This window comes from Bos taurus, chromosome 11, assembly GCF_002263795.3.
Source record: "Bos taurus isolate L1 Dominette 01449 registration number 42190680 breed Hereford chromosome 11, ARS-UCD2.0, whole genome shotgun sequence".
Taxonomy (NCBI): Eukaryota; Metazoa; Chordata; class Mammalia; order Artiodactyla; family Bovidae; genus Bos; species Bos taurus.
Window position 1 is genome coordinate 3,729,716 of NC_037338.1, and position 24,608 is coordinate 3,754,323.

Consider the following 24,608-nt stretch of genomic DNA (forward strand, 5'->3'; position numbering starts at 1 on the left):
TCCTGACTCTGAGATGTGTCCCCGTCACTCTCAGGGGAGGGGCAGCCCAGGGCTGAGGGGCCCCGGCCTCCCACGCGGGCGGTGGCTCTGCCCCTCCCGCTTTACTGGCACGTCCGTGCTTCCCCGTGGGGCGTTGCCCCCTCCCAGACACGGCCTTCCCTTGCGGCCCCACCTTTGCTCACCTGCCGCCCTCAGAGCCCCCGCATGTGGCAGCTGCTATTGGGCCGACCAGCCAGCCCCATCCTGGTTCCCCCAGGACCCCTCGAGCACCTGGGATGCTGAGCTTTGCATTTAGCAGAAGGTGAAGCCCAGTCACAGCACCAATGCCGAAGGGCACTGCTGATTGCAGGTCTGCAGAGAGTGACCGCGTGGGCAACATCACCGTGATGGGCTGGCAGATGGAGGAGAAGTCGGATCAGCGGCCCCCAGTGACCCGGTCTCTGGACACCGTCAACGGGAGGGTGAGCACAGCATCTTCTCCCTCTGGGTGGACTGGAGGGCCCTCCTAATGCACGTGGCCTCTGAGTTCAGGGGACGGGACAGTGGGGCCCCTACTGGACATGCCTGCGCCCTCAGGCACTTAACCGGTAGAGAGGGGGCTCCCCAGCTTCTGTTCCAGGTCACAGCTGGCTCCTCAATAGCGGGAGCTGCAGGCGGGAGGGGAGAGGTGGCTTGCGGGTGTGGACTGAGACCCAGGTTGTCTCTGAGGGTGGGTTAAGGTCTTCCTCTCCCAGACACTCCCTGCCCATGGCTGCCTGGGCCCCATCGCACACCTGCGCCCCCCACCCACCTCTCCCTGCCCTCCTCATGCACAGCTGCTCACACAGACACTCGCAAACAAGAGCTCTTATAGCCCAAACACTGGCAAGTAGTCATTGTAAAATTCAGAGATTTCTCACTGTACCCAAAACAAGTCTGAAACGTTAGCTATGGAAATACTCTCGGGCCTGTCTACCACCGCCCTTTCATCCCACACAGCAAAACACTCAGAGACAAAGGGAAGTGACTCGGTCAGAAGAGTGCATTTCTAGAAAACTGTGGGCGGAGGGCGTTCAGTGTCCCAGGCGGTGGCCTCTCTTGTTTGTGGCTGGGGCTGGGTGTTTCTCATAGAGTTGACTGTGGATATGAGTTTCAAGGAGGCTTTTATGTCTATGATGCGCCCTGGAGTCCGAGGCAGTTTCGTCATGCTTGTGTGTATGTGTTTTTAGATGGTTCTGCCTGTTGACGAGAGCTTGACTGAGGCCTTGGGGATCCGATCCAAGTACGCTTCGTTGCGAAAAGACACTTTACTGAAATCGGGTAAACAGCTTCCTCCGTGGGTACTCTTGCCACTCGTGAGCGTCCACCTGGGCCTGCGGTCCCCTCCCCCACCTGCTCCGATCGTCACGGATGTGTCCGCCAGTGGTCACCTCCCTGCACACCAGCGTGCCATTCTTTGGTTCAGCGTATTGGGAACTGGTGACCCTCCAGGGGAGGGGCTTCTCCTTCCTTTTGCCCTGTCTTGATGACTCGATGACCAGTGGCCTCCCTACCCAGTCCTAGCACCTCCAAGCCAGGGGCATGGTCTGGGATGACAGGACTGCATGTCTCGGGGCAGGAGCACTGAGGCTCAGTCACTCGGTGAGCTTGGGTTTAAGTGTTCGGATTCCCTGGAGATAAACAGCAAGGAGACCTGGGGGTGAGGGCACCATGTAGGCTGGGGGGGCCACGGCGGCCCACACCTGCTCACTGCAGCTGTCTCTCTCCCGCCTCAGTGTTTGGTGGTGCCATCTGCCGCATGTACCGCTTCCCGACCACCGAGGGCAACCACCTGCGGATCCTGGAGCAGATGGCAGAGAGCGTGCTGTCCCTGCACGTGCCCCGGCAGTTTGTGAAGCTCCTGCTGGAGGAGGACGCGGCCAGGTGAGGCCCAGGGCTCCTGGCGGCCGCCCCTCCCCGCAGGAAAGCTCATAGACCGGGCGGGTGAGCACGGACCGCAGCCAGGCCTGGTCGCACACCCAGCCCTGCCGCCTGCCTACTCCTCAGCCTGGGCTCAGTTTGCTCAACTGTGTCCCCCGTTTGTGTGTGAGGAAGTCACAAGATCGCCTGCCTGACAGGCCAGCTGTGCCAGCACCGAGCACATGTTCCCCCCGCTTCAGCATTCCTTTTGCTGATTTAATAATGATAAAATGGTATGACTTTTTAACTTCAGATAATTTAGTAGATTCCTAAAAACATTTATAAAATTAGCCCCCCAGAGGAAAAAGTGCATAGTGTAAAAAGTGAAAGAGTGCAAAAAGCTTTTTACAAAAAATGCAAGTCTTGAGATGCTGAGATGCTTGTTTATTTCCCAAGAAACAGCCACTTCAGCCACGTCAGTGTTTTCTGCTGTATTGCTGTATATATGCACAGAGCACTCTCAATCAATTTCAGGGATTAACTCCTGAGTAGGAAAGGGAAGTCCTCATAAATGATGAGGACTTTAGGTCTTTTATACTTTCTTCCCAGTTTCCTAAAATGGTTATCCTTTTAAAAAAATCCATTGTGTGTGTTCAGTAGTCTGATTATGCAGCTATTATTTCCTGCCGAGCTGAGATTATACATCATTTCTGTCTCTTTGGCCATGCTGCGTGGCAGGCAGGATCTTACTTCCCCAGCCAGGGATTGAACCCATGCCTCTGAAGTAGAATCGCAGGTTCTTAGCCACTGGACCACCAGGGAAGTCCCATATATTTCAGTTCTTAAACAGCTTTCATTTTTGTGGAGGTCCCAAGTCCGTCCTTTCTTGTCCTCGTCTCCCCTGACCCTCACACCTTTCACATCCGGACAGTTCATCACTTATACAGACAGTGACGGGAGCCATGGCTGAAGTTGCCGGTTTCCCAGGGTCCTTGTCCCAGACCTGGAAAGGATGCCAGTGAGACTCTAGGGCCTGGCAGCTGTGGGACCCCCACTGCTGAGCAGCCCAGCTGCAGGCTCATTGGACAGCTTTATGTTCTGCAGCTCTGCTCTGGGAGGGCGGAAAGGCCCATGCTTCCCAGAACCCAGGGGGCAGTGACAGACCCTGGTGGGGATGAGGAGAGGGGAGAGGGTTGCCCTCAGGCTCTAGTCCTCTTGTGATCTGGGAGGGTCAGACTCCAGTGGGCTGCAGCTCAAGCTCTTGTGGCCCCTGGAAACGTGCATGGTCACAGGGGCCACGGCAGAGCCACTCCCCTCTCCAGTCCTTCGCTGAGTTTTCCCTGAACTAGGTTCCTACGGAAAGCTTGTCTGTGCAGTTTCCACACGGTCAGCGGTTGCCCACCTTTCTTACAGCCGCATGTGGGGCCGTCTGCCGTGCTGCCCCGCTGCTGGCCCTTCAGACCCACAGGGCCTTCCCTGAGCGTCAGTGACACGTCCACGACCATCTGGCCTCCCGGATGCTCAGGACTCCTGAGCCTCTGCCAGGAGGGAGTGGGCGCCATGGCCTGACGTGTGTGTTTTGCTTGCAGAGTATGTGAACTGGAGGAGCTGGGGGAGCTGTCCCCATGCTGGGAGAGCCTCCGGCGCCAGATTGCCACACAGTACCAGACCATCATCCTCACCTACCAGGAGAACCTGACCGACCTCCATCAGTACAAAGGTGGGCGCCCACTCTCATTTCCAGCTAAAATCCTGGAATCCAGGGTTGCTCACATATGCCCACTGACAGACGCTCTAATGGATGTTTAAAAATAGATTCTCATGTAGATGTCGGTTCTTTCAAAGATGGAGTTTTCAGATCTTAATTAAGACAAATGTGTGAATTGCATTGAAAGTTCCGTCCACGGTGTCCTCTGCCAAAACAAACCACTGCAGGATGAAATGGAGGAGAGACAGGGTCCCAGGCCGTCGGTTCATGTTCCTGCTTCATCCTGGTCCTGCGTCAGCGCAGTGCCCGAAAGGATGTAGGCCTTTTGCCTTGAGACCAAACAAGGCAGGGTTTTCTGGATTTCCTAGTTTAACTGTTTGGTGGTCCTTATACTGATATATGGGCTTCCCAGGTGGCACCTGTGGTAAAGAATCTGCCTGCCAGTATAGGAGATGCAAGAGACGCGGGTTCGGTCCCTGGGTCAGGAGGATCCCCTGGAGAAGGAAATGGCAACCCGTATTCTTGCCTGGGAAATGCCATGGACAGAGGAACCTGCTGGGCTACAGTCCATGGGGTCGCAGAGTCAGAAAAAAACACGAGTGTACACACACACATATTGACATACAAATTGTCTGAGTGAAGCTCTCCATTTTAAGGCTCAAAAGAGAAAATGAAATACAGACACCTCTTATTAGAAGGTGCCACTTGCTTTTCAAAGCATGTTCAGGTAGATTTAGAAAACGATGATAAACTCCCTTTTGATTCCAAATGAAATGACTTTGGTTTTCTATTACTTTATTCTCCAGATTCTTCCCTTCTTCCCCTTTTTACAATAGAATTTCAGGTTTTCAGGAAAGTCATAAGCCCTTCATGTGATTTTGACACAGAGCATAGAAACCTGTCCATGAACTTGACTGAGAAGAAGCCAGATACAGGAATGATGGCAAGATGACGGTGCCCTGGGTTTGGCTTGCGTCTGAAGAAAAGATCTAAGTGTATTTCTAAGAGAAATGGCAGTGTTTTCCTAAAGGGACATAGGGACCTGCTGGTGCTGGCTGCCTGTTACCTGGCCAAGTCTGAAACCTATACACCTGGGTGTTTCTGGAGCAGAGCTTATGAGATGTCATTGTGCATCTATGTCCCCTGAGAATCTTGTTAACAGCAGATCTGGGGTTTGGCATCTCTAACGGGCTCCCAGGAAGCTGATGTTGCTGGTCCGCGGGCACCCCCATCAGGAGCTGGGGAACGGTTTCCTGGTCTGCGGGCACCCCCATCAGTAGCTGGGGAACGGTTTCCTGGTCCGCGGGCACCCCCATCAGGAGCTGGGGAACGGTTTGCTGGTCCGTGGGCACCCCCATCAGTAGCTGGGGAACGGTTTCCTGGTCTGCGGGCACCCCTATCAGGAGCTGGGGAACGGTTTCCTGGGCAAAGCGCGGAGCAGATGGTGGCCAGTCTTTATTTTCTGTGCTGGCAAAATAAACGTGCCATTTTTCACTAAATGAAATGTTTATTTCTCCTCATTGTCACCGTAATTTATAATTCCTTTCTTTTCTCGGCATGTAATTCTTCACTTAGTTAAGTATTCCAGTTATAGAAGTAACATTGTGAATATCTTGTTAGGAAACACGGTCCAAACTCCTGAGCCACCCAGGGTGTGTGTGAGGATGTGTGAGTGTGTGTTCCAGGGCCCAACCAGGTGCCCTGTGGCGCCTGCTTACCGTGAGCGACCTAGGGTGGCGAGTGGGCCTTCTCGTCACTTTCCAGATTGGAGACGTGTCTCTGCTGTTGCGCGGCTTCTTAGATCTTGGGTGCTGGAAGGCTCTGCAGTGGGAACACGCACTTTCTGGCATGGGCCCACCTGCTTTTTATAGTGGTGCTGACAGCGTGCTGCACACAGTCCCATCCCTGAGTCAGACCTCTCGGCTGAGAGCTGGCGTAGGCAGGCCTGGTGTCGTTCCTCAGCTTCCAAGGGTGGCTCCACCGGCCTGCACTCACCCCTGGGACCCCAGACCAGTCTTCTGGCCAGGAGCCGCTGTCCCTCAGCATTTCACAGCCCCTGTCATCAGGGAAGGAAGCGTGCTTGTGAGCAGCTTGGAGTCCCTGAGGCCTCTGCCGACACATGCCTGCTCACCCACGGCAGAGTCCTCACAGGGTCCCTTCTCTGGGCGGCTTTCTTGCACGCTGGATACAGGCTGACCATCTTTATCTTCTCCCCTTCTGATCCTTAGGTCCCTCGTTCAAAGCAAGCAGTTTGAAAGCAGATAAAAAGCTAGAATTTGTTCCCACTAACTTACACATACAAAGGATGAGAGTTCAGGATGATGGAGGAGCAGGTAACTGCCCCGTGAATCATGTTGCTTCTTTCCCCCACTGGCCCTTGGTCCCTGAGCTGTCGCACGTCTGTCCTATGTGTCTGCTGTGGCGTTGGGCTGAGAGCACAGCAAAGGGACCTCCAAGGCCTTTGTGAGGAGCTCTAGCACCTTCCTCTCGTTTGTCCTCCCTCCAGCTTCTCTTGCATGTCTGGGGCAGAAAACGGCCCACGGGTCATCCTTCTGAGGCAGGGGTGCAGGCTGAGTGTCGTGGGTCGCTGTGTGGCCCCACCCTGAGACCCACACAGGCCCCTCTGAACCAAGATGAGGGTGCTGGGCTCCAGAGGCCCTCGGGCACCCTGGATGGTGGGGCTAGTGTTGCCATAGGCTGCTTGGAGCCGGGCTGGCGGGGGACCCCAGAGCTTCGTGCATATCCCCGTAGCCAGCTTTGTCCGCAGGCCTGAGCCAGAGTAACAGAGGAGAGCTTTCTGTCATTCAGATCAGAACTATGACATCGTCACCATTGGGGCGCCAGCAGCACACTGCCAGGGCTTCAAGTCGGGAGGGCTCCGCAAAAAGCTGCACAAGTTTGAAGAGACCAAGAAACAGTAAGTTCTCAGAGGGTATCTGTCCTCCTTGTTCTGGTGTCTCGGGCTTCCTGGATTTAAAAAAGAAAAAAAGTCGCAAGGGGACCGCAGAAACGTCCAGCGTCCGAGCTGCTTTTGCAGGGTGGGGGAGCTGCCTGAGGCGCCTGTGCCGCTCTTTGTGCACGTCCAAGCTGGGCGGTGACGAGTGCCCGAGGGCCTGTCCCTGCAAAACAGGCGATTGAAAAATCCGCCCGGAGAATGGTTCCCCCGGCCCTGGCGGACTTGGCGGGCTCCGCTGCCCTTTAGAAACCTTGGTCCAAGGTCACAGGGTGTGAGGTCTGGGAAAGACGGTTTCCTTTCCTGGAGGACATTGGTGGTCAGTGTTCCCAGGGTCAGAGAGGCTCCAGGGGCTGCAGGGAGTGACCAATCAGAGCGGGGAAACAGCGAGGTGGGCGGGGCACGTGATAAGGGGCGGGGCCTCGAGGAGGAGCTCTGCGGGCAGGGCGAGCTGGTGACTAGAGCTGACAGGTTGAGCAGGTAGGGCGACAGCAGTGCTGGGAGCCTGCTGGAGAGAGGGTGCAGGGGCTGCTGCAGGGCAGGGGCGACAGGGAGAGAGCATAAGCTGACCTGTCGTGTCCGACACCGGGAGGCATTGGTGATCTTCCCGAACATCGCCTGGCTAGACTTAACCTTGACTGGAGGGCTCGGGTGTAGGAAGTAGATGGGATACGTGCAGGTGATGCCGTGGGCTCCTCGGACCTAGAGGTGGAGGAGGAGTGGGACCAAGACAAGCTTGTCTCAGGCTGGTAGGAGAGAGGATGGCAAACGAGGGGAGATGGTGGAGGATACTGGTGGAGCGAGGTTCTGGAGAAGATGGGGAGGCAGGACTGGGCAGTGATCCTGGAAGGGCCAGGAGAAGAAGGTGGCATCGCAGAGAAAGAAGAAGCTGGGGCTGCAGCAGAGCAGCTGGTGCAGAATGTGGAGTTGAGGGGCCCCAACACCAAGGCCCACGATCCTCAGGAGGTCCTGTGGAGCAGTCGTGGCGGCCTGGTGACTGAGTGCACACACACAGTGCTGGCCGCAGCCTCAGGCCAGAGCCTGGCTCTGTGTCTGGGTGGGTGTCAGGACAGGGCTTGAGCAGGTTGACCTTGGACTGCAGGGGCCGGGGAGAAAGGACAGGTGCAGTGGGCTGAGGCGTGAGCAGGCGGGCAGAGAGCACCCGGGGACTCAGGGTTCAGAGGGTGGGAGGTAGGCCTCAGACTGGGCAGCATCTCTGGGATCCTGCCCACCTTCCTGCAGCCCCCTTGACCTGGATCTGGCCCCACCAAGGGCTCCTCAAACCAGGCCACCAGACCCACCCGAGGATTCACCAGCCTGGTGGTCCCCTGGGAATTAGGGCAAAGACAGCTTCCTGTGCCACCGCCGCTCTGCACGGCCAGCCGCATGTGTGTCGCTGCACTGCATGGGCCGTGTGGAGGTGTGAGCGTGCGACTCGAGCTGGCGTGGGGCCCTGGAGGAGAAAGCCAGTCAAGGGGCTGGCCCTGTCCCAGGAAGGTCGGGGTGTTGATACCAGTTATTCTGCATGTGAACTTCAGGACTCTTATTCCCCAAAGGCTTTTTGTAGTATTTTTCAAATATATAATGTATATGTTTATGTATTTTCCTACTAATGGCATAAAACCGCCTGCAGGAATGGTTTGCACCAGGGGAGCTCTCCTCAGCCCAGGTGTAGCCCACCACATGGGCTTCTCCCTGGGGCTCAAGCACACGCGCAGACGCTGCTTCGACCAGGGAGCACCTTGGGCTCCTAAGCTGAATCCTCCCTGTAGTCGGGGCTTCCTCAAGTTATCTCCAGAATTTTGATGAAAGAGAACTTGGTTTTTACGTTTTTTTGTTTTGCATTTGCCGTTTGCTAACAGACTGCTAATATTTCGTCTTGGTTCTTCTCTTTAGCAGTTTTGAGGAGTGTTGGTGAGTTCTCTGTCTGTGGAGAGTGTGCGTTTGGGTCTTGCTCTCGTGCAGAGAAAGCCTGTCCCCTCCTCTGTGAGGTGCTGCCCCCGCCATGCCCCCGCAGGCTCCTAGTTGTAGTCTCGTAGATGGAACTCCCTTCCAACTGCAATGTTCTGTGATAATGAATAGCCCGTCTCCAGTCTGCTGTTTCAAACCCTCCCAGTCTGGCTGCATCACTCGGAGCAAAGACCCAGCTCTCTCTCCATGACGAGGAGGCACCTAGGCCAGGCAGGTCTCAGGTGCTGAGGCTTCAAGCCAGTACCGTGGTGTGTTTGGGAGTCCCTTCCTGGCTTCTTTTACTGCCATCTAAGGCTCTTCTGTTTTTATTTCCCCTTCACCTCTCGCAGGAATGAAACCAGCTTACTTTTTTTTCCTTTGGCCATGCTTCATGGCACATAGGGTCTTAGTTCCCTGAGCAGGCACTGAATCCCTGCCCCTGCCATGGAAGCACAGTGTCTTAACCGTAGACCAGCAGGGAAGTCCCCTGCGTACATTTTTATATTTAATGGTTAATGGAGATTTGCAAAACAAATTACTAGGGTCAGTTTTACTCCTGGACGGCAAACCAGGGGTTAATATAATCAGATGACTTCTCCACCAAAGAATGGAATCCTGGTGCCTGCTGACTGGGGTCCCCGGGTGCTGCTCCAGGCCTCCCCAGACTCACACAGAGTGCGGCCCCGGTCCAGGACAGGGGTTCTGCACCAGGACTCGTGAGGCTCCCGCTGCCCTTGGAACCGCTACCGTCATGGAGCTGGAGCAGCTCAGGGCCCTGGCCGGGAGGGCCAGGGTGCCACGGGGACATGGCCCTGTCCCCCAGCCGAGGCTCTGCAGCTGCCCCATTTTTAGTCTTCGTGCTCACACGACTGCTGTTCACAGTTGTCCATGAACAGCCACTGTTTGAGGTGTGTCCTTTCTCACTCCTGCCATGTGGCCCCTCTGTGAGCCCCAGTTACTGATAAGACCTGGGTGTGAGGACTCATGGGGAGTGGGGAGGTGATTCCTCTCCGGCTGGCTGGAGGCTTCGTATTTGCTGAAATGGACACACCATTCCACACACACACACGAACGTGCACCTCATGTTATGTGTGTTCTCTTGGCTGGGGCCTGGGAAGAAGAGATTTGAAAACTCCCGCCCTAAGACTCGACTCCGCTGAGTGGCAGCTATTCATTGGGCAGAGTGATTGCAGCTTGGAGAGCAGCGTGCACGCCTCATGCTGTGCGGGCCTGACTGCGGCCTGCTGCATGGGCTTCTGACACCTCCATCATTTCTCACTGTGATGTCTGGGCTCGGGGTGTTGTTCGTTCTGGGGTGCTGTGGTTTTCGTGTGTGCATGCTGACCCCGTAGTCTGTCAGGGGGCAGGGCAGGGCCGTTTCTTGGTGACCCGGCTTTGGGTTAGCCTGGAAAGAGCCCAGTAAGGAAAGGGCTCATCCCTGATCACATGACCCTCTTCTCCTGGGGCAACGAAGGAGGGTGTGGTCCTCCACCTTCTCTCTCCTCCCCCAGAGTCAAAGGGCAGTTCTTTGAGGGTGTCAGTCAAGGCCCCTCATTCTGTGAAAGATGGGTGCCTTGTATGTTTTCCCCCTGCTTCCCTCGCTTCCTCAGGTGGTCTGAAAAATAAGTTTGTAATATAGGGTTGATTTGGCATTTTAGCGAAGAGACATTCAGTTTATGTCCCCATCTAGAAGGTCCCAGATGGAGCTGGTTCCCCAGAGGCTGGTGTTTGTGCCGGGCAGTGGCTGAGCTGTGTCTCTGGCGTTGCATCCCAAGAGGCACACACATCGCCTGGCAAGAGATGGGAGGACCGGTTTCCTAAGTCACTGAGGGCCTTGCCTCCGGTTCGGCGCGTTCTCCACACCCCTTTCACCCCTTGGGACAGGATTTTTTAAGTAAGGGAGTCCCAGAGCAGGAGAGAAAGGACAGAAGCCCAGTTTTCTGGGGACTTGCTGAGGTAAACACACGAAGGAGGATGTACGTCTATGCATAGGAAGTTTGAAGTCCTCATTGGCCAAATGAGAAACCAGGAATCTTTTGGCAAAGTCCAGCCCCCACTGAAGTCTCCTTGTACTGTGACGTGACCCCTTCCAGTATCAGCAGACCCCAAGTCTCCATTTAGGTAACACTTAGAAACTGAACGAAGAGGTTCTTAGGTGAAAGAGGGTGGATGTTCAGATGACTACCAGGCTCAGTATCTGTACACATGTGTATAAACACAGTAGAAATACAGATACGTGGGAATGTAGATAAAAGACTTAATTGTATTTTAACATTTCAAGCCTCTACCATATAGACAGGATGGATCTCCTGAAATTTACTCTTGCCCGTCAACAACTAGACTAGCCTAGGAAAACACCCCTGAGGAACAGGACGCTTCACCTTGCGTTGGGTGCGGGCTGGGGTTGGGAGGGTGTCTCCAGCCTTGTCAACTTGGGAGAACCCTTTTGAATCTGTTCCAATCCTTCCTAGCACGTCATCCAGCTGCCAGTCTATCATCTACATACCACAGGACATCATCAGGGCTAAGGAGATCATCGCCCAGATCAACACCCTCAAAACCCAAGTGAGTTACTACGCCGAGCGGCTCTCGAGGGCGGCCAAGGACAGGTCTGCCACTGGCCTGGAAAGAACACTTGCCATCTTGGCAGACAAGGTAGGAGGGACTCCCCTGCTGCAGGTGGGGTGGGTCCCTCGGGTGTCTGAAAACCCCTGGACACCTCACATGTGCCGGGAGCTGTCCACACGAGTGGGGACGTTGGGATGACCTCGAAGGTCTGTCTGCCTTCAGGTCTGTTTCCCACATGGCCTGGAACGGAGGTCTGGGACTGGCCTGTGGCCATAGCGCTGGAGCGGGGGCAAGATAGTGACAGAGCCCGGGGCTCAGGATCCTCGGTGACGGCTCCATGCCCTTGACTTTGCAGCGAGTGCCGGGGGGCTTGTTGAAGCTGGGACGCTTCCTCCGCCCCTTGGTAAGGCCTGCTCAGCACGGGTTGGGTGCTCAGAGGCTGGGCGTGCATGTGTCCCTGCAGACCCGGCAGCTGGTCACTGTGTGTGACTGCAAGCTGCTGGCCACCTCCATCCACGGGCTGAATGCCGCCCGGCCTGACTACATCGCCTCCAAGGCCTCGCCCACCTCGACCGAGGAGGAGCAGGTGATGCTGCGGAACGACCAGGATACCCTCATGGCTCGGTGGTCGGGCAGGAACAGCCGGTCTTCTCTGCAGGTGGATTGGCACGAGGAGGAGTGGGTGAGTCCGCACTCCCCCCACCCCACCCCCCGAGCTGAGCTGGCCTTGAAAACGCAAGGCCTTGCTCTCTCTCTGGCCATCGGCCCTGCCAGGCTGCATCTTCCTGGAACTGAGAGACTGAGGACTTGGGAGCTGTGCTCTGACATATCATGCTTTCCCGAAAGGTGGGCTCCAAGATCAGGTCTGTCCCTCTCGTAGTGACACATCACAAAGCCAACTCTGTCGCTTGTTGGGTGTGCTCTTCAGAGGCACTGGGCTCCTGCAGCCCCACCCCAGTGTCCTGAATTCTGCCTGTGTTTCTGGAGCCACCCCCTCCCCAACCCAAGTCATCAGCAGCTCCCCCTCAGAAGACCTTGGTCTCCTGTGACGGTCATGTGAGGTCTGCAGTGGACGGAGGAGGGGATGAGACTGTCCCTTCTGCCTGCCCTGGCCTCTGGGATAGTAACCGGCAGACTCTTCACAAAACAGGACATTGATTTGTCTTTGGAAAAGCAAATGCACCTGTGATAAGGAGCTGTGAATTATCTCGCTGTTTCTAAATTGAGGGCTTTAGGGAGCATGGGGCCCAGGTGGGGGTCCAAGTCGGGGGGTGTCTGGCTTGTGTTCTGTCCCACCCGAGGCACTGACCCCGTGCCCTTGCTCTGGAAGGAGAAGGTGTGGCTGAATGTGGACAAGAGCCTGGAGTGCATCATCCAGCGGGTGGACAAGCTGCTGCAGCGCGAGCGCCTGCAGGGCGAGGGCTGCGAAGATGGCCTCCTGGGCGCCGGCAGCGGCTCCAGCCGGAAAGGTAACCAGGGCAGCCAGGCCTACTGGATCCGACCGGAGGACGTCCTCTGCGATGCCCCCTCCTCACCATGCCCCTCCGCTGCATGCTGCCCTCACCCGACCACACCCACACGTGCGTATGCAGCCCGGGTCCCACGCATACTGTCTGTCTGTCCATGTGTCTCTAACTCCATGACCCCACGCAGACTGCAGGGAGGCCTCTCAGTAGAAGGGGGTGTCACAGTGCCCGGAGCAGCAGGTGGGGGCCGGGGGCTCTCCGCGTCTTCATGGCTTGTTGGCCCTCAGCCCTCCCAGGTCCCCCTGCTGTGTCTGGAGGGTCGGGTTCCTAAGCATCTGTGGTTTGTCCACCCACCTGGGAACCTGAAGGAGGCGGAATGGTAGACACCTTTCTGGTGAGATTGCCTGTTGCATCAGGGGTGAAGGAGCAGGCGTAGCATGCAGGGAAGAGCAAGCTGGTGGCAGGCCAGCACTTGTCTGTAGAGGCTGGTGGTCGTGGGCTGGGAGCCCTTTTACAGCTGCAGCCTGCTGCCCTGGCCGGTGCTGGTAACTCGGGGTGCGCCCCTCTGCCACACCTGGGGGCCCAGCGGGGTTTATCTGTTCAGCGCCACCTCCAGGTGGGTCTCTCCGTGGATGGCAGGACAGTGGCCTGGAGCAGCCTGCTGCATAAAGAGCCCACCGTCTGTGGAGACGGAGCCTAACCAGGCACTCCATTCTGCTGGCTCCTAAAGCTGGGGGTACCGTGCTTTCTGAATACGGAGGTGCTTGGTCCCTAAAGCTCCGGCCTTTCCTAAGAGCTGGTGGGGCCGTGGGCCAGGCAGCTGAGACCGGCCGCTGCCGCCTGCTCGCTCCCCTTTGGGAGCATCACGCGGTAGAGGCGAGGCGCTGACGGGCCTCCTGCAGCAGGACTTGTTTCCACACTGGGCAGCGTTCCTTCAAGACAGTCAGGCTCCTGTTGGAGTGGCTTGGTGTGTCAGATGCCCTCCGCACCAGCCCTCCTGCAGTCTGTCCCCAGGCCGCTCCTCTCACGAGCGTGTGTCTCCACAGTGTCTGCGTCCTCCACACTCCATCTCTGAGGGTTTGACTTTCAGTTCCCCAGACCTGTGTTTAGTTCATGGAGCTGTTTTGTCGTCGTTCGTGTTCTCATTTTTTACCGTAAATTGTGTTGCTTTTAACAATCTTTTGAAAGTTCATTGCTCATGTCTCTTTAGTATTGTCCTGCTTGCAATTTAAACATATTTCTGGAGATAAAAGTTATTGATAGGAGTTTTAAAAAAATGCAGGAGGTAGTTTGTTTAATGAGGTATACTGTTATGCTCATAACTTATTAAATGTCCTCTTTTTCTAGGCACATCTCGTAATGTTCAAACACACATTTTAGTGCAGTTTTGAAGTGATTTAAATGAGCATTTATTTATGATATCTAGGGCGTGGCTGGTACCTGTGTGTGCCCGACAGATCAGCTCTGTTGTGCTCACAGGAGTAGGAAGTGTCTGAGAGTCTGACTCTGCTGATCAGCATTCAGAGAAACATATGAAACCATGTGCCTCCAAAGTACCCGCCCGTGATCCTAAGCATAGCCAGGAAGCCATTCAGACCCCCGTGTGCAGCGGCGGATCAGGGGAACCAGACTGAGACGTTTGTCTTACTCTGTCTCTTGTCCTCAGGGGCCAGAGCTGGGCTCTGTCATGCTTCCTGATGCCCTTCCAAGTTCCCAGGGTGGTCCTTTCGGCCTAACGAGCAGGTTGGGTTCACACGTTTATTTATTACCTGTGAACAACAACTCCTGCTTCTTGGAAAGACTTTATTATCCCTTTTCATTCAGTTCTCCACCCCGTGCTGGGTCCTTGGTTTTCATCTTTCATCAGGAAGTTGCCCTGCCTCGACCTTGCCTGGTGGGCGGGGTTCCCCTGGGGCCAGGGCTCAGCAGGACCCACTGGCCAGTCCCCACTGGCAGGAGCCACAGGGGCTCATGGGCCTGTTCCTCCTGGTTGTCTCCCCAAGTGACCCATCTTCACCCCTCCCCCCCAACCTGCCAGGATCTGCTGACTTCCACGACATTCCATGCACACACACTCCTGCTCTCCTCGTCCCCAGAGAGTTATTCCAACCTCGGACCTGCTTTCTGTTAACCTGAGGTCCACGGGTCACACCCCAGGTCGTGTGCCCTTGAGATTACATGCTGCCTGTGTGTGGAGCAGTCCACTGTGGTCAACAAATCTCAAGGGACTCAGTGCCCTAAGGCCACCAGAGGAGATCCCTCCCTCTCCCTGTTACTGAAGATGAATTTGCCCAGCAGGTTTAGCCCCTGACCTCTTCTTAGGCGTAGTCCCAGCCCAGCTGCTTGGGATCAGTGCGGATCATGGAAGCAGGCCTCTAGACCCTTCTCCTCATGGAGATTCGGGATCTCAGAGGTTCTGGGGAGGCAGGAGTTGGTATTCTTCCCAGGTCTGAGGCACTTCAGGTTTTAACCAGATAGATGTTCTGTGTCACAGACCCCATGGTGGCTTCCCTCCTTAGGAAGCAGATGGCCTCGGGAGGTTTGAGCTCTGGTGATGACACTGAAGTCTTCACCACACACAGGTCTTGAACGGTGGTCTGTTTTCTGTCCTGCTGGCCAGTTTAAGAAGTCATGGCCAAATACAATTAGAGGGAAGATCCTGGCCACCGCCCTCCTGCAAAGTCCAGGGTGTCAAGTCTCCATCCAGCTGGCTCTGTCTGTTCTTGGGGATCTGAAACTGCCTATTTAAGGATCTGAAAACATTGTTGGAAACCAAAAGTTCAGACGTAAAATAAGCTTTTACCCCCAAACAATCCCTTTCAAACTTGTTTCTTAATAAGTGGCACACACAGTTAACCAGGAAAATTTTAGAGTTTTTAAGGGAAAAGTGAAATTCAAGTGAGTACTTCCCGATGCTACTCAGTGAGGGTGAAATCAAGTTAAACGGTATCTTTAAGGGACCCAAGGGGGCGTTCCAGTAGTAGCCCTCCCTCAATCATAAAGGTTTTGTATTTGGCTTACGTGGTAAAGATTGGCGTGGACGTGTTTGGTATATGGGTTTTCTGACCGGACCCCAACCTTTTGGATCTCAGCAGTTGACCTCTAGCCCAGGCTCCGCGGCCCATCAGGGCAGTGGGCTCTGAACTGGACGCTTATTTACTGGTCAGTGTCTCTCACTGCACGTCTGCTTCCAGATGTCGTGGGTCAGCATGGGCTCCGGCACATGCCATGCGATGGACGTGGGGGCGTTATCGCACTGTGACACGTTAACCTGCTCTTCCGGAAGAGCGTGTCATGTTGAAGTGTCAGCAACATGAGTGCTGACGCTGGTGTGTTGGGCGGTGCGCTCCCAGCGGCCCCACCACCTCCATGGGACCCCTCGGGAAGAGGCGGGCAGGCCCCTAGCCTCTTCTCCGCTCAGTTGAGCCAGCTTACTGCCAGCTGCTGCCGCAGTTGCTCTAAGCGTTGAGTTGTTGGTGTTTGAACTGTGTGCGTGCCTTAATCATCCATGTCACCTCCATTTCTGTGCAGATTGCAGCCCCCCTCCTGAAGAGTCCAGCCCAGGTACGTGGTTTCCGTTCAAGGCTCCGCAGACCTCTTTTTAATATCCAGGTCGTGTGTGTAGCTCCACTGTCAGATTACCGTGTGCTCCCAGAGTTGGGAGGATCCTCGAGGGGTTTCTTCCTTGTGCGGGATCTAGCAGCTGCCCTTGGGTATGCCGAGGGGCCAGGCGGGCTGGGCACTGTGGCATCCTGCAGCCGTTCAGACGGCTTGTGTCTCCGTCTCTGGGGGTCCTGGAGTCGGGGGCCTGGTTAAGACAAGTTCATGTTTATAAATGATTCTTCCTGTGATTCCACCCGATTCTGCAAGCATCCCATGAAGGCAGGGAGGCAGATGAGGCGTAGCTGCCCAGGTGCTGTGACCTCGCATCTCGCAGCATCCTCTGTTCTGAGTCTGGCTGCGGCCTCAGACTTCCCGTCAGACCCTGCTGGGGCCTCAGGTGGAGTTAGTGCTAGAAATGGAGTCCTTTCTGCTTCATCTGCATGGAGGAATCGGTGTTTATGACTCTAGTTCAGGGGTCGGCCAGCCACAGCTCTGAGGGAATCCCGTTCACCTAGATACCATTGTCCTGAAGTGAGTCACACCTGTTCGTTCACACAGTTCCGTGGCTGCCCGGGGGCAATTCCAGAATTCAGCAGTGGCAACAGAGACCCCAGGGCCTTTAGAGCCTGAAACACGGAGTGTAGTGCTTTAGAGAGAAAACGTGCCGACCCCTGCTCTAGTTCATATTGCGTTTCCTGAACGTGGCTTGTGGTTCTCCCAGAGCGAGCATGAGACCCCCAGATACGATGTTTGTTTTGTTTTGCTTCCCTGCCCCTGACTGCGCAGGCGCACAGGGCGAGACACATGCTGCCTACCCAAGCGCAGCTAGCCAGGACCATGAGCTTCACCACCCTGTTCCTGTGCGCTCAGAGCACCCTCTCACTCCCAGGGCACCGGGTACTCAGCTCTGCTCACGGCCGTTCCCCCAGCGCCCCGGGTGCTGTTGGTGCCTCAGCGGGCAGTCCGATCGGGCACCTTGTAACAGGCCCACCAGCCTGCTTCAGCCCCTGTTTCTCTCCCCCTGCCCTGCCCCAAGTTTAGTCTGGCCATGAGCAGGTCTCAGCACCAGTCCCCTGGGCTCTCCAAGGCCTGGCAGCTGCTTGGGCAGTTACCTCGGCGCCCCCTCCCCAGCCGGTCCCCAGACTCGCAGCCCCGCTGAGCTCACCTGCATGGCAGGTTGGTGCCTCACACTGCGCTGTCTCCCCAGGCTCTGTGGCAGTGACGGTCCCCAGAAATTAAGACCAGGGGAGGTGGTGGTGGCCCTGGAGCAGCTCGGGCTCCCTCAGCTCTGCACATCCTGCAGTTTGCGGAGCTGACGGGCGGTCCTGTGCTTCCCAGGCAGCAAACAGCCTGGCTTGTACGCTCTCCTCGTCTCCTGTCAGCTCCACCACCTCCCTGACACTCAGGTGGCCTGCCCACAGTTGACGTCAGATGAACGCAGATGGTTCCCTGCCAAGAGTTCCCTCAGCTTTCCTCACAGAGCTGTGTTGAGTCCGAGTTAGAACACGCACATCCTCGTATCTCCCTACTTCCTCCCTTCCGGCCCCTGTTAATGAGAACACACAAAAGCACAGCTGTCTGAAGCCGTGTGGTCCTGGGCTGGCCCCTCAGTGGGTGTTGCGGGTGAGCAGGGAGACAGGAGCTTGTCCCACAGAGGGTGCTGCTTCGTCACTGCTGGTTTTTTTTCATGGCCAGGCTTTCTCGATGAAGGAGGCCGAGTAAACCCCTTCACCAGCCCTAACATCCCAGATACTTAATTCAGGTTAATTCCTTAAATCTGGTTAATTCCAGAGGAAATCTCATTATTGCCCCTGAAGTTCATTTTGTTTAGAAGTTTTAAATTTTGCTCTGTCTTCATGTTGACCCACAGTCTTGTCCCCAGCCGCTGCGCACTTACACAGTCAGACGTGTAGACAGACGGCAGTTCTTTTCTGTGTGTCTGGGAAAAGACTCAGCCTCTGTGAGGCTGTTTCCTTACCCGTATTAGTCACCCCTTCTTTGTGGATTAGATGAGAAAACAGGTAAAAGTGAGGTCTCACAAGTATTCACTAAGGGCTGGTCGACACTCTACACGAGCCCTGGAGCCACCCAGACACGCTGAGCCTGTCTCTGGGCGATGTCAGGCTCGTCTCCTGTTCAGGGCTACGCCTCTTCTCTTTGACAAATTCTGAGTGCTTTCTATTTTTTTTAAACCATTCTTCCAACACTACAGTTTTTTCCAGTGTTTTTTCCCCTCTAATGTAGCAAAACTGAGCCATTCTTATATGAATTTTGTTTAAACATAAGTAAGGCAAAGTAAAAAAATTATATGCAGACAGCTTGTTCAGTCAAATAAGACCACTTATATATTCTGCTCATTTTCAGGTTAAAATGATCGTAAATTTGCATATTACACATATATATTCACATTAAGTGGAAAAGTCAAGCAAAGTTGGCAGCATTTGCTCTCAGAGCATTTACTTCTTAGGTGAAGGATGGTCTGAATGCCTACCTGCCTCTCCCCACAGGACTTGACTGTTAAAACTTAATGCTAAAATTGGCCTTTTTTGATAGTGGTTGAGTATACTTGACCTGGATTCAACAGAGTTATTCAAAGAAACAAAAGCATGGCCTTGGAGAATTTTAGAGGAAGGAAGAGACGTGGGTGTCATTTACTGCAGCCGTCCCATTTTGGTGCGAAGGCCCTGTGGCTCAGTGGTGGGGGCCTGCCCCAGCGTCCCCACCACCGCTCGGCAGCAGCCGGGCCCGGGACTCACGCTTCCCACTCCTCCATCCAGGGCTCCTCGTCACTGTGGTCTCCTTCCTGAGGCCTTCCTGCTGTAGACTTGCTGCATTTCAGCCGCCTGTTTCCGTGACAGATGGAAATCCTCACGCATGTGCAGTGTGCCTTGCGTGCACACTTAGATCGTTTCCAAATTCTGAACTGCTGTGTAGACTCGTGCACACTTAGATCGTTTCCAAATTCTGAGTTGCTGTGTAGACTTGCAAATCTGTGTCGACCATACAGGGAAGTCCTTTTGTAGGTTTTAGGCGTTTCTCTAAATTTGTTTCTCAACAGAGTGTGATGCACACACAGGGCAGAGCTGTGCCCCCTTTTCTCTTGTTTAGATGCTGTTTATCTGAGACAAAGTTGACCATCCTGGTAGCTGCCCTGCTCATGAGGCCTGTCCCGAGTAGGATGATGGCCATGGGCACCCAGTGACCCACACCCCTTCCCAGGAGGGCGCCCTGCCTGGGCCGCACGCTGGATGCTGGGGGGGCTTCCCCAGCAGTAATGAGCCAGCACCTATCTGCTGAACGTCTTCTAGATAGAAAAGACAAAAAGAGCCAAGGCCAAAAATACCTTTCACTCTGTTCATTTTCCCCGAGCATCTATTTTTTAAAAATTGTTTTGGTACAGGGTCAAAGTTTCCTTATATTCCAAAAAAAGAAAAAGAAAAAAAACCCCAGTACGCTAGGAATAGATGACAGGAAGGTGAGGATCGGGGCAGGGACACAGGGGCTGAGAATGTGGGCTGCCTTGGGGAAGGCTCTGTCCCCAGACACGGGCCGAGGGCCTGAGCCCGCTGAGCAGAGGCTCAGTGCGGGTGGCTGCCCTTGCTCCAGAAGCACAGGGCTCCCTGCCCTGCTGCCTGGGTCAAGAGAAGCCAGGTGACAGGTCTCCCGGGGGCCCTGAGAGGGACCGGCCTCAGCAGACGCCACGCGCTCTTGGAGCCTTTCTGCCATCGTCCAGGGAGGGGACAGTCAGGAGTGTTTGGTGCAGAGTCCCCAGCGGGTCGGGAGAGTGGGCGGGCAGGCCCCCTGGAGACGCCTCAGGCTAGAAGGGCAGAGACAGGCTGCACTGGGCGCCAGCTGCGGGCCTCCTGGAGTGGGGCGGACTGGACAGGGCGGCAGGGCTGGGCTGGGGCCTCCCGCACGCTGCCTTCTCAGGCGCCCCTCCCTCGTGCCAGGTGAGTGGAGCGAGGCCCTGTACCCGCTGCTGACGACCCTCACCGACTGCGTGGCCATGATGAGCGACAAGGCCAAGAAAGCGATGGTCTTCCTGCTCATGCAGGACAGCGCGCCCACCATCGCCAGCTTCCTGAGCCTGCAGTACCGCCGCGACGTGGTCTTCTGCCAGACGGTACGTGCCACGAGCGAGCCCAGACCTGGGCCTGGCCTGCTGGCCTGGCCCTCTTGCACCCTGGAGGAAGCCAGCAGGGCCGTGCTCTCCTGCGTGTGGCTTTGCCCGTGCGGCCTGCGGCCCGGATGTGGGTGTGGAGGGCGGGGGAGGGGGAGCTGGAGGCTCATGGGTGCTCAGGGGCCGCCGCCCCTGCTCCCCCAAACCTGCCCCAAGGGGCCTGGGGTCGCACAGGCATGGGGTCACCTTTGTTTCTCCCTGCAAAGAAGACGCACAACCTGTTTGTAAAACAGCAGGTGTTACACCTGCTCAGGCACCACTCTGTTCTGGTGATTTCCCTGCAGAGGAGGCAGAGCTTAAATGAGCACCCTAGTTTACAGATGCCAGTGATGTAGTCAGTAGCGGGAACAGTGGCAGCAGCTGGGCGGGTTTGTGTGCTTCCTGTCCCCCTTGGGGCCTGGGATGCCTGCGAGGGCAGGGTGTGACCAGAGCCCTTGCCCAGGAAACTCTTGAGGGCCCTGTTCTCTGCTTGTGCGCCTCGTCATGAGCACCCCAGTTTCCATTCAGCACTGGACTGGATCTATGGGCATAGAGGGCTTTTCCCGCATCTAGGGGAAATTGTTCTGGGCTTCCAGAAGGTTCTGGCCCAGGAGTAACCCCAAGGTCGGGTCAGGAGCTGAATCAAAACTAGACTGACCTCTAGAAGCAGCAAGCCTGGAGCGCCTTCACTGCAGCCTTTGTCCCCCATGGCCTCCGCGTTCCTGGCCCCAGGCCCCAAGGGCGTGGGGCTGCTGCGGGCAGAGCGGTGCGGGCGCAGGACGCGGCTGGGCCAGGAGCGAGGCGAGGCGGTGTCTTGTCCCCGCAGCTGACGGCGCTCATCTGCGGCTTCATCATCAAGCTGAGGAACTGCCTGCACGACGACGGCTTCCTGCGGCAGCTCTACACCATCGGGCTGCTGGCGCAGTTCGAGAGCCTGCTTAGCACCTACGGTGAGCCGGGGCGGGGGCCTGCTGTGGGGCCCCTCCTGGCCCCTCAGTGGCTTTCTGAAGCGCGGGTAGTGCGTGCTGAGTAAAGTGTATCCAAAAAGCTCCCAAGTGTATAACAGAGAACTAAAAACAGCCCTGTATAGTTGTACACACACACACACACCCCCCACACACACACACCACACACACACACACAGCCCCCTGTGGTGCCTTTGTTACACATCTTGAAGGTTTTTCTAGTTGAGGATAGATGACAATTTTTAAAGAATAGCTTCCTGTGGAACACTTGGGCTGTTTGAGAATTGTTCCTGTTAAAACATCTTTGCATATTTTTGTGTACTTTTGGCCCATTTTTGCACCCACTAAATCATTTGGAAGGAAAGTTGGTGGGTCAACAGATAGGAACACTTTAAAAATTCTGATATTTCCAAATTGTCTTATAAAGGCATTTCTTCTCCTTACCTTCATTTTCTGTTTATTTCTTCTTAGGTGGTAAAAGTAGGTAAATTTTTTTATTAATGTATCTGTTTATCTTTGGAGTTGTAAGACATTGAAGAAATACCTAAAGAAATCCTTTAGATAGAAAATCTAAAGAATGTGGAAAGATTAAAACATCCAAAGAGATGGCTTTTGTTCCTGAAGTTCCCCACATAGGCGTCCCTGTCCCTGCTTCCTTCACCAGGAGAGGGCCAAGAATACAGAGTTGTGCCAGCTGCCCTTCGTAATGTGGCCATGGGACTCGCATAGTGGGGTGTGCTCACGGAGAAGTTGGAAGGCACTCAGGAAACCTCCTCCAGCTCCCCTACCCTCCCCCCGCGTCTCAGCGCCCTGAGCCCGTCGCCTGCCTTGCGTGGCTGGCCTGAGTGCAGGGCCCCTCTGCCTGACAGCCCCCTCCCTTTCTGGCCTCCAGGGGAGGAGCTGGCCATGCTGGAGGACATGAGCCTTGGGATCATGGACTTGAGGAACGTGACCTTCAAAGTCACTCAGGCCACTTCTAACGCGTCCACTGACATGCTGCCCGTCATCACAGGAAATCGGTAGGCAGAGTTTTCTGATTCTCAGAACCAGCGCAGTATTTTCATTTGTGTTCATCACACGTGACACGCTCTTCATTTTTGCTTTCTTCTGTATCACTCAGCTGCTCACAGCCTGCGACACTCATTTCACAGCCCCGGGCTGGCTGGTGCCCAGCCGCTCGGAGGTCACCGAGCCTGGCCCGCCCTTCCTCTCCTTGCTCACCCGCCTCCTGCCTCCCGGCCACAGGCCCAGCCCCTCTTCCTCTCTGTTGCAGGGACGGCTTTAATGTGCGGATCCCGCTGCCGGGCCCCCTGTTTGATGCGCTGCCCCGGGAGATCCAGAGCGGGATGCTGCTGCGGGTGCAGCCCGTGCTCTTCAACGTGGGCATCAACGAGCAGCAGACGCTGGCCGAGAGGTGCGGGCCGGGTGCAGGCGTGGGCGCTCGAGCTGGCAGAGAGCGTGTACTCAGTCCTCTTCAGGGCTCTGTGGACCTGTCACCCTGTCTTCACGTTCACCCTGGGCCTGTCTTTGGTGGTGCTGGGACACAAAGATGAACCAGACGTGGTCTGTGACCGCTAGAGGTGGGCTGGTAGCAGGGAGTGGTGGCGCTTGTGAGGTATGAGAGCGCGTCCTGGAAGTGCTTCCAGGCACTTGTGGGTGTTGGAGAGTAAGTAGGAGTTGTTCATATAAGGAGGTGGAGGAGAGACCTGGAGTCCCAGGCCAAGAAGCCTGAGCAAAGGCAGGTGGGGTGAGAGCCACGCCTTGATCCTAAATCCTGTGCCTTGAAAATTCCTTCAGGGTCACCTGGCGGGGAGGCGTTGCGCGTGCCCGTGCGTGCAGGCACGTGTGCGTCTGTGATGGCGGGGGAGGTTGTGTGTGTAGCTGCTGCTGACCTACTGATCCATGAACACCTTCCTGTTCCATCATTACATGCCTGCGATAGGTATGGTTTAGAATTAAGAGCTATCATAAAGCACCTACTGATAAGAACGCCTGGTCTCCAGGACGATAATTCCTCTTGGGCCTCTTGAGCCCAGTGGTCAGTGTCCACTGACCCCCAGGTAAGGGGTCCTCCCTCCACGGTCAGACACCTTTTAGTGGGACAGGTCAGGAGCCAGATCACATTTGAAGGAGATTACCTGCTGGCCATGTGCTGGAAAGACATGAGGTCCGATGTGACGAGGTTGTTCAGAAGAGTCCGGGCCAGAGGCTGGGTCAGGCCAGGACAGTGCAGACAGGAGGACCCGAAGGGAGCTGAGACGTGGTCCACAGCAGGGTGGGTGCGAGAGCCAGGCCTCCCTGTGGGTGGCAAGTGGCTGGTATTCCGGAGCCAGAAGGAGGGTCTGCTGGGGGCAGAGGGCACACCGGCCCAGGAAGCAGAGACCTGGCAGGTGTGGGCAGCGCTGAGGCGTCCACCTCAGGAAGAGTGGGCAGCGTTGGGGCCCCCGGCAGGGAGGAGATAACGTGCTGGCGTCTGCAGTTACTGTTCCTGAAGTGATAGTTGTTTCTAGAAGAGGTGTTTCTGCAAAGGGTTGAGGCCAAGCCAGGTGGGAGGACATAGCATGCACAGGGGGAGGTGGGAGCAGGGTCTAAACCAGCACAGCCCCCTCGTGTCCCAGGGTGACCCCAAGGGAGCCGGGGCCTGGAGGAAAGGCCATCGTGGGCATCTGGGTGGGCGGGCCGTGGTGGACCCACGGGATGAGATGACCCAGGACTGGGACAAGGCAGATGTGCACGGAGGTCCCTGGGCAGGAAGTACTGGAGGGGATGGGCGTCCAGGCCTGGGACTGCAGAGCTGCGTGTCTGACAGCACCCACGGCTCCCTCATGGGTGGCTTTCCTCCCCACTCCCTGCGGGCCTGGTGCCTGCGTGGAGAAGGGTGGACTGTCCAGCAGAAACAGCCGGTCGGGAATGGTCCCTCAGTGGCAGACTCGAGGACAGGACTGTCGTGACTCCCCAGCCACAGCCCCGCTGCTGTCCTGCTCTGGGCACCTCGGGGATGGGAGCACCTCGCGGAGCAGGGGCCAGGGCAGGGCTGCCTGAGGGCCTGGCTGCCTCTGAGGCATGTCTGTCCCAGGTTATCCCTCGTGCTGACAAAGCATGTTGGACTTGTCACCAACATGGACAGATGACCGTAAGCTTAGACACGTAAGGACCGAGAGAATCGGCGCTGTTGCCTGTGATGTGGTCACCTGGTCCTAGAAGCAAGTCACGCTGGCAAACTCATGGTGTCCCCTTGTGACTCCAAAGGTTCGGCGACACATCTTTACAAGAAGTTATCAACGTGGAGAGCTTGGTGCGGTTAAATTCCTACTTCGAGCAGTTTAAGGAAGTTCTGCCTGAGGACTGTAAGTTTTTT

General features: G+C 55.9%; 1 protein-coding gene across 12 annotated transcripts in view; it reads left to right on the forward strand.

The window, feature by feature from the left end:
* INPP4A (inositol polyphosphate-4-phosphatase type I A) overlaps positions 1 to 24,608 on the forward strand; it is a 121,943-nt gene that overhangs the window by 78,556 nt on the left and 18,779 nt on the right. For 5 of the 12 annotated variants that reach the window (XM_059891346.1, XM_059891344.1, XM_059891345.1 and 2 more), the window contains 16 exons: positions 350 to 461; positions 1,209 to 1,299; positions 1,755 to 1,902; positions 3,468 to 3,598; positions 5,815 to 5,919; positions 6,395 to 6,503; positions 8,436 to 8,453; positions 10,961 to 11,144; positions 11,521 to 11,739; positions 12,388 to 12,637; positions 16,055 to 16,087; positions 20,077 to 20,249; positions 21,112 to 21,235; positions 22,143 to 22,269; positions 22,524 to 22,664; positions 24,500 to 24,597. In XM_059891346.1, the coding sequence (XP_059747329.1) occupies positions 350 to 461; positions 1,209 to 1,299; positions 1,755 to 1,902; positions 3,468 to 3,598; positions 5,815 to 5,919; positions 6,395 to 6,503; positions 8,436 to 8,453; positions 10,961 to 11,144; positions 11,521 to 11,739; positions 12,388 to 12,637; positions 16,055 to 16,087; positions 20,077 to 20,249; positions 21,112 to 21,235; positions 22,143 to 22,269; positions 22,524 to 22,664; positions 24,500 to 24,597 (2,063 nt within the window). 12 annotated transcript variants of the gene reach the window in all.